The 9461-nt window shown below is 36.3% G+C and overlaps 1 protein-coding gene across 1 annotated transcript in view; it reads left to right on the forward strand.

Moving 5' to 3' along the window:
- The window catches only part of LOC109834902, a 30247-nt gene extending 21101 nt beyond the window's left edge, over positions 1–9146 (forward strand). Inside the window, exons 2-13 of the mRNA XM_020402919.1 lie at positions 3–12; positions 254–399; positions 762–941; positions 1038–1148; positions 2058–2177; positions 2288–2444; positions 3043–3206; positions 3384–3470; positions 5483–5811; positions 7336–7417; positions 7600–7739; positions 8897–9146. Of these exons, the coding sequence (XP_020258508.1) occupies positions 3–12; positions 254–399; positions 762–941; positions 1038–1148; positions 2058–2177; positions 2288–2444; positions 3043–3206; positions 3384–3470; positions 5483–5811; positions 7336–7417; positions 7600–7739; positions 8897–9146 (1776 nt within the window). The remainder of the gene's footprint in view (positions 1–2; positions 13–253; positions 400–761; positions 942–1037; positions 1149–2057; positions 2178–2287; positions 2445–3042; positions 3207–3383; positions 3471–5482; positions 5812–7335; positions 7418–7599; positions 7740–8896) is intronic.

The raw sequence follows: 9461 nt of genomic DNA on the forward strand, positions 1-9461 counted from the left end.
AGGGTGTTACTGGTATTCTACATTATCGCCTCTCTTCTTTTGTGATATATGGAAATGTTGATTCCCTTAGATTGCGACTTAGGAATATGATATTATGACTCAAGGTCTATGATATTCTCATGAACATTTATGTAGAAGCTCTTGGAACTTTGATATTGATTTTTCCATTGCACTTATTCACATGTTGTTGAAAGGTAGAAATTTGAGCTTGATTATACTTCTGGCATTTATTGTTAACATTTTTGGCTTGCAGGATCTTTGCCGCAGAGTTCTTCTTCCTGTCCATCATCTGTTCATTGGATAAACGATGGCCTCGAGAAAGATCTATACATTCAGTCAGCATCTGTTACTGTTCTAGCAATGGATGGGAAGAGGCGATGGCTAGATATAAAAAATCAGGTACGAACACCTTAAGTTATGCCATACTTGCTGAGAGCAGCTTTTACTTGGTTCGACTTAGAAATCCTTTCGTGATCTTTCATCCATGCTCTTCCATGCTAAATATTCTCAGAAACAATATTTTTCCAATATTTTCCTTATGCATAGATGTGCCAGAAATGATTGTGTTACTTTTAGTATTCCCGTTTTCACCTTTTTTTACTTCTTATTTATGATCTGGAAACTTTCTGGATATTATTTTTGAAAATTTTCTGGTAGTGTAAGATTCATTTGGATTATTTTCATAATCTCTGGACATATTATGACTACCTCATGCAGTTTTACCCTGGTATACTTCAAAACTGATTCATTTTGACACTCAGGGTTCTAGTGGCAAGGCACATTTTGTTTTGGTGACGAATCTCGCTCCGTGTTCTGGGCTTAGACTTCATCTTTGGCCTGAGAAAAGTAAGTCTCCGGTAAAAGATGAAGTACCTTCTAAGCGAATTCTTGAAGTGACATCAAGAATGGTTCAAATCCCTGCTGGACCAGCTCCAAAGCAGGTATGTCACTAACATGTTCATGTTTATGTATGGAACATGCACCAGTGGACATGCACAGCAGATCTTGTTATCTCAGAATTGTTGCCTTTAATCCAGATTGAACCTGGAAGCCAAACCGAACAGCCACCTCCATCCGCTATGCTGCTACTAAGCCCTGAAGAAATGCATGGTTTTAGATTCTTGACTGTTGCGGTTGCGCCGAGTCCGGTATTTCCTTCTTCCACTTATCTGTTGGTTTCTGTTAACTACTTTCAACGCAGAACCGTTAAATGCACTAAGAGCTGTGCATGCCTCTGTATATCATGATATTATTAAGATCAAAGATTTTAAACTGAAAGTAATTAGGTATGAATCCAAAATCTGTTGAACCTTGGTGCTTTGATACCATATTAGAAAAGCACTATATTCGAAAGCTTAAGTTGACGGGTTCTGAATCTATGCATTATGAAGCTATCTCAGCACGTTGGGTGTTTTGTGGGCCTTTCAGTCACTGGAGCTATCCAGCATAAGTTGGCTTCCTTTGGAAAAATGGAATAAATGATGAGCCTATTGAATTGAAATTGACATGGTTTAAAACCATAACCTCCTGAAACTTAGTATTTTGTTACCATGTTATCGTGCCATCCCAAAGCTTAAGTTCATACTTAAATTACTTACAGTATATATAAAGCAGTATTAATTTTTAGCAGTAATGATCCTACTTCGCTCTCAGGTCCATTCTTCTCCTCCACCTCTCTCCGTTTAAAGACTTCATCTTAATGCTTGTTCTTATTGAAGGGCTTTTTTATATCTCCAGTCTTTGACAACTTTATTGATGTAATCAGAGGCAAGGTGTTATGTTAGGTTTAAGACTGAGAGAACTGAAATGATGTCCAGAAAGCTTTATGTTGAGAATTGTTTTAATATAATTAAAACCTGTGTTTTAGTAGATATTCCGAAAAGCAAATGTTGTTTTAAGGATGAAATGTATGATGACAAGTACTCCCAACGAAAGTCATATAAATACTATAAAGAGATAAGTTCCAAACCCTCTATAACCCACGGCAAATAATATATTTTCCCTCTTTCATAAGTACATTTATGCAGTGGAAGCATGAGCTGATGTTCTTGTTTCAGACTATTTCAGGTAGGCCTCCCCCTGCTGCTTCCATGGCAGTTGGGCAATTCTTTTTTCCTGAAGATGGTCAAAAAGGACTCTCCCCTAGTGTGCTGCTGCGCTCTAGCTATGTTCAAGATGTTAGTATCAAAACTGATGGTAGTTTGTTTGTGCAGGATAGTCGTGACTTAAAACGCAAATGTAGTGCGTTTTTTTTCTCCAACTTGGTTCAACTTCTGTCTATATGCAGGAAATATTTTTCAAGGAGGATCATCCGCTCGCTCTGAATTTATCGTTCTCAGTAAGCTTAGGACTTTTACCTGTCACTTTGTCTCTAAGAACAGAAGGCTGTGGGTTAAAGAGATCTGCTCTTCCAGATGAAAATTCTGAAGATACAGACCACAGCAGTAAGCTCACAATGTTTAGTTTCTATATTTATGAGATTCACTGATGTTTCAAGTTAAATTTGTTTGGTGAAAATGACTTTGCTGTCTGCAAAAATTTGTCAGCTATCCTGATAATTGTCAATCTCCTGTCTGTTTTACTATGTGTCTGAGATGATAAAAATTACTAGAGCAGTTTACTACTCTATCGTATTACAGTCCTGAAGTGAAAGGTGGATAAAGTTGAATTAATTAAATTTTAACAACTCCTTGTTAAATTCGTCATTCAAAATTATAAGTAGTTTCGATGCTAGCTAATACATTAGAATGGATCCATCCACAGATAACAACAATGTCCCATGTGCATTTCATTCTACATTTCAAACTTGCTTCTCTTTATTCCTTTCAATTTTATGGGAAATTGTAACGATTCTCTAATGCAATCTTGCCTAAAAGTAACTAGCATATATTTAGCCACTAATATATATGTATCTTCTTGCCTCTAGTATTCTAGTTGATCATATTTTTCTATTTCTCTTTCCTGCTTTACCAGCATGTGTCAAGAGTCCCATAAATCTATTACTCTGTAACCATTCTTGACAATTCTTTGTTATCACGACAGGCATCTGCAAGTTACGTTGTTTCCCACCAGTCGCCCTTGCTTGGGATGCTATATCGGGTCTACATGTTGCTCCAACTTTGTATTCTAAGACTATGGTTGTTGATTCTTCACCTGGAATGTGGGATTCTGGTGACATGTCTGACAGAACTAATGTGTTATTATTGGTTAGAATCCAGTCCTTCTTTAGACATCTTAGATGTTATTTTCTAAATTTGTGTTTCTAGTTTCAGAGGTCTATATCAAAAAACTGTATATCTTTAACCAGTTTCATAGATCTATAACAAAGAACTAATGTATGTGTTTTTGAAGTTAGTTAAAGCAAAGTTACATTTTAATTTCAGGTGGATCCACATTGCTCATATAAAGTTAGCATTGCCGTTTCTCTGGTTGCAGCAGCAAGCAGATTCTGTATTTTATACTCATCGCAGGTAATCTGTTATTCTTCACAATGTTTAAAGACCTTCTGTGATGTACGATATTAAGTGGATGTGGTATTTTAGTATGTGGCAGATACAAGACATTTTTGGCCGCATAACAGATCTCCCCTGCAATCCTTCTAGATTTAACATCCCCCCCACCCCCACCCCCACCCCCCAAAAATAAAAACAAATTTCTTGGTCTTACCAATGAGCTAATATGTGTAAATGTATATAAATATTAGGGGGAGGTTTGTGACTGTTGTTTTAAACATAGTTAGAGTTTAGAGGGCAAGTATATGGCTGGTATAAGTAGAGCAAGAACAGGAAAAGGTTCCATAGATGGCAATAGAATAAACACGGTTACAGAATTGTGTAGGAGTCTGCAGAAACCTCTAAATTATATAAACAGAAGTTTTGTGATTCGTAAACATGTTGATGACTTGATGTCAGTTAAAAATTGCTGTAGTCATGCCCTACTTGTTAATATTAATTTAACATTTAGAAAATAATCCTGGAAAGAATGTATAACACTGGAAGTGCTGAAGTTGAAAACTGTTTGAACAAAATGTACCCAAGTTCAGCCGACATGATTTAGACTTCCCCCCACACTCAGGATTACATTTAGGGTCAGTTTGACAGCCACACTAAACTAGATTTACCTGCATCAATTTTGACCCAAGTTCATAATTTTAGAGTATGTTTGGCAAATGGTCAAAGCAGCTTATAAGCCACAAGCAAGTGGCTTATTTTGGTTTATAATCCACCAAAAAGTTAGCTAGGGTACCCTAGCTTAATTTTTGGTAGATTATATCTATGAGGTTTGACCAAGTAAAAGACAATTATACCCTTTATAATTTCACAAAATCCAAGGCCTCATTTATAACTCACCACCAACCTCGTGTCATTTTGAGTTATTTTGACAACAATGATGGATTATAAAATCCATGCCAAAGACTACTTTAAAAATGGATAATAATCTACTAAATTTACCAAACACTTTAGGTTACTATCCATTTGGATTATAATCCAAGTGGATTACGATCCAAAGTTCACAAACATGCTCTTAGTTTGGCAACTTCTTCATTTGGACCTAATTTAGTGTTCGCTGACCTGATTTGGGCCAATAATCAAATCAAAACCAATCCATGGGGGTATGGTCTGAAAGAAACCAGAATATGTCAATCTGAAAAAATATTGCTGAGAAAGAACAAAAAAAAGGGGCAAAACATTGAATCTAACCTCAACTTTAATTAAAAAAACATATTAGTTTTAACCAGTTTTACTTGAAAATAGCCAAACTAAGTCTAACTTAAAACTAGTTCTATGGAAACCACTTTATACTTTCAACAGCAAGTGTATAATTAGACTAGAACTAATCTGGTTTTTACTTTAAAAATTGTGAAAGGGACCCCTAAATCTCAGAAATCAACACAGGAAAGAACATATGACAGTGAAATTACTAAAATATGAAAACTATTCAGAGAAAAACCCAAATTCAGCCCACATCACCTTGTCATGTCTGTATCCATTAGCCATGCAATTTCTCAGCCAGTAACTTGAAATACCCTATGCTGTGTATTTTATGTTATTTTATTTAGTTGCTCACAAAGAGTCATAGAGGATATGAAGTTGCGGATGATATGCACAGTAGCACAGGATTCACTATTAATTATAACCAATTGCTGCTGAATTTTCTTTATATGGTTTTGTTCTCTTAGGGCGTGTTTGGCATCTCCTTCTAAGTAGGTTAGTGGATACTAACCCAGTTACGGAGCTAAACTTGTGTTTGGCAAAAACTGGCCCAGAACTGGCCCAGTTTCTTATAGTTTATTTTCCCTTAACCAGGTTAGGACCTAGGGTTGGACCATCACCCACCAAGGACCAATCGTAAACTTGTTAAGGATTTAACCAAGCTAAGGGTTTTTTGCCAAACAATGTACTTCAAACTAAACTATTATTTAGAAAATTCTTGCTCTTTGCAGTCATTGATTAATTAATCCAGCATCATTTGGTACCTGCAGGTTGTAGGCTTTATGATGGCTGTTGTATTTTTCGCTCTAATGCGGCAAGCACGTGCATGGGAGCTTGACTTGACTGTGCCATCCGTTTTAACTGCGATAGAGCTCAATTTGAGAATACCGCTTCCGTTCATGCTACTTGTTTTACTGCCAACTACTGTTTCTTTGGTCCTTTCTTCGCTTACTACTGAAACATTTCCTCCAGTTATGAGCTTTCTTTTTGTCTCTATCGCCTGTTTTCTAATTGCAAATGGATCCGTTGTAATTTTGATATTGAGCTCGCAATTGGTCCTCTACGCAGCAGCTACCCTACATGTATTCCTGAAAAGACGGTTAGTTCAAATTCTCATGCAGCTAATTATTAATTATATTTTTATCTCAACGGCTGTGGATCATGGATTTTTTTTTATTCTTCAGAGATTTCTTCCTAATTTGTTCTTAGATTTTGATTATCTTTCAGCTCTTTGAGGAATTATAGCGTTCGAAATTTATAATTTAATGAATTCAGAATCTTTATTTTCTTGTTGCTTTCTGTGGGGTCTGTTGCATTGTGTGTTGTAAAGTTAGTCTATTAATTTGGACAAGGTTCTATGACACGGGGAGTGGGGGACACTACGGTGCCGTTTGGCAACGGGTTAAGTGAGGGGTTAAGGAGACTTAACCCCTTCTTAACCCGCCAAACATGGAAATTCTATACAAGAGTTAAAGTGAGTTAACCCTCCATAATTTTTCAAATGCAATAAATGCATAACAGTTAAGCTAACCACTCTAGAGGGATGAAAATGAGTTAACCCCTCAAAATAAGGGGTTTACTAATACTTCTATTTAGAAGGATTAAGAGTTAGCCCCTCTATTTATAAACAAAATAATAAAATTCCTTGTTATTCCCAAACACCAAACATGACCACTAGGGCTGACATAAAACTTATTTGACGGGTTAATAATTTAGTCCTTGAGGTTATCGAATGGGCTAACTATGTTAATCATTCTTCTTAATCTTTCTTCTTTAACCCTTTGCCAAACAGGGCCTACGAATACATCTAGGACAACACCTAGCGCGTAGCCCATAGTGCTAAATGTACTCAAATACAAACAAATGGAGAATTTGAGTACATTGGAAGTAGGAAGTAGTTTTTTTTTTTGGGTGGGGGGTGTTGGTGTGAGTTTAAGGGTGAGATCTGATCTTGATCTCTTTAATGCCTACCAGACAAATGAGTGTAATAAAAATGGTGAAAAAATGTGAGGTGAAATCAGGTTCTAACCTTGCTCAAGTTTACTTAGGCTGGGTTAAACTAATCTTTAGCTCTACTCAAAATAAGTTATCAAGTAGAAGGACTATCAAGTCAAGCCTGCATAAGTGGTGAGCTGCTTTTAAATTTCTTAGCACAGGCGATTCTGAGAGTATTTAGAGGAGTTTTTAGCTGGACCAAGAGGCTTGTTGCAGTAACCACCTTCTGATGCAGTTGCTCACGCGATTGCCATGTGATCGCCAAAATCACTATGGCTTAGAAATTCATCTATGCAGAGATTTAAATGACAAGTTTTCCTATTGAAATATTTGATCATCTCCAAGATGCAAGAAAGTCAAGAAAAAACATATAGCGCAATCCAGAAAAAAGTCTTGTCATTGTTTCTTGCTTGATTATCTCTTTGAATCTCTTGGCAATAACCGCCATTGTGTTCCTTTTACCTGACTCCTTTATATTGACAAGTTTCAGCTTAGGGCAGGCTGCAGCTAATATGACACTGGCTTTGTAAATTTTTTAATTGAAGCGGTTTTCTTAGGTAGCAGCTTTAGAAAGATTAATTCTCTATAACTGAATCCTAATATTGTGGTGGTTATGGTTGTCTTGCAGCTGGCAAGCATGGGAAGAGAGCTTTTGTATTATGTATCTTCATCAGGTCCTTGATTTCTCATCCATCTTTTACTCGCTAAAGGTACAATTCTAGCTGGCTGGATAGTTATGACACTTAGTCACGGTTGATAATGTGTTTTAATTTAACTTGGCTCTGTTGAGTATGGGAAACCAGCATTACTCATCAACTCAGACATGAATTGTTGTTTGATTAGAATTTCCCTTAGTTTTTGTTTTTGATTGTCTGACATGTTATTGTAACAGGTTGTGCAGATTCTTAGGGGCAGCCCAAGACTTGTTGTAGCATTTATTGCAATTCCTTTGGTCTGTTTTGTTCATCCAGCGCTTGGCCTGATTGTGCTTCTCGTTTCACATGCTTTCCATTCTCACACTGCTCTCTGCAGGTATAATTTTTGCAGGAGAAATGTTGCCAGAATTTTTAGTTTACTATTTCTTTCATTAGTCTTCTATGCAAGCTTGATTTCTATTGCGTTCTTTTATGAATTTATACTTTTTTTCCTAATCTACTTGCACCTTTGCTTATCGTATTATTTTCCTGGCCATTTTCTTGGTCACACAATATCAAGATGGTTTGAAGTACTTTGGGTATTGTTGTGTTTTAATTACCTTATTGTTATTGCACTGAATTAAATTCACCGTCTGATTCTGAACATCTTTGTTGCTTTTATTTGATGCTATATGCCATTATTCATCATCTTATACTATTACAACCACAATTGTATTGTGTGCATTTGGCATTCTTGTGTTTTAATAAATGGATTAGGTATTGTTTTTTTATTTTTTTTCTGAAGTTTTGTATCGATTGTTCTTCTTTTTGTAGGGTTTTCTTTTTCTGCTATTCTTCTTTTTGTTTGATGTCTGTGTTTGTTTTATGCCCTGTTTGGATGGAGGGTAGAGAGGGGGAGGGGAAGAGAAATGTAGCTTTCACCTTGTTTGAGAGTTTTTTTAAGGAGGGTAGAGAGGAGGAAGAAAGGGGAACGGAGGGTAAAATTGTTTGGTTTTTTCCCCCCTCCCCCCGATTTGGGCGGTAGAGGAGAGTAAAGGAGGGTAAAGGGGTGAAATGACATTCTTACCCCCATCAAAACAAATAAAATGGCTGATGTGTTATTAGTATAAAGTCATTTATGTAAATTTACATATATTTACTTCCTTTCACCTTCATTCACCTTACTCAACTCCCTTTACATATATTTACTTCCTTTCACCTTCATTCACCTTACTCAACTCCCAAACAACATATTACAATTCTCATCCCTTCCCTTCCCGTTGTTTACCTTTCCTTCCCTTCCCTTAGTAAACTCCCAAACACACCATTAGGGTTGGGATGGGTTATGGCCATATGAAGTAACCTGGATTTCTATGCACAAATGTGGGTAAAAACGGAATTATTTCCTACTTAAATTGAATGATAAGAATTAAAATTAGAGCAATTTTAGTAGTTATGCCAATTAAGTTTTATACATCTTCATGCTTTCGTGAATATTCATTAACATATCTGTTACAGATATGATCTAAGATTAAGTTCCGGTCTTTGTAACAGTTTTTTGGCGGCTTCATTTCGCAGTCGTGCTCAAAGAAAGGAGCTACCTGACTCACAACCACGGGGAACTTATTCTTTGTGCAAAGCTAATGACGCACTCAACTCGCTTCTGCCTGTGGATGAGAGCAGTCGTACTAGTCCAAGCGCCAGAAGAAGTTTTTGTGATAGTCAGTTAGAAGTTTTCAATTACCAGCACAGCTTGCTTAGTCTTATTTTGGGATTGTTTTTTGAGTTTATGTGTCAAAATTAAGTTCTTAGTCATTATCATCATCTGAAGTCTTTCGTCATCAAATCAAGGTGGATATGGAGCGACAAACTAAGAGAATTACATGAGGTTGCATGATTAACAATCAAATGCATTCCAGTCGGACTTCTATCTCCTGTGAAATCATTGGAGATTTCTGAAAACAAGATGTTTTAAAAAAAAAATTATAATTTCAGATGGAAAAGTGAAAACTAAGAAAACAGAGTTAAATGCAACACATACATTTCAACTATCTAAAGCTTAAAATAATAATATCCGGAAACACTTTCTTCGTGCGTGGAGAATATATATTTGGAAAAG

Source organism: Asparagus officinalis, chromosome 3 (genome assembly GCF_001876935.1).
Source record: "Asparagus officinalis chromosome 3, Aspof.V1, whole genome shotgun sequence".
In the NCBI taxonomy this organism is placed as follows: domain Eukaryota; kingdom Viridiplantae; phylum Streptophyta; class Magnoliopsida; order Asparagales; family Asparagaceae; genus Asparagus; species Asparagus officinalis.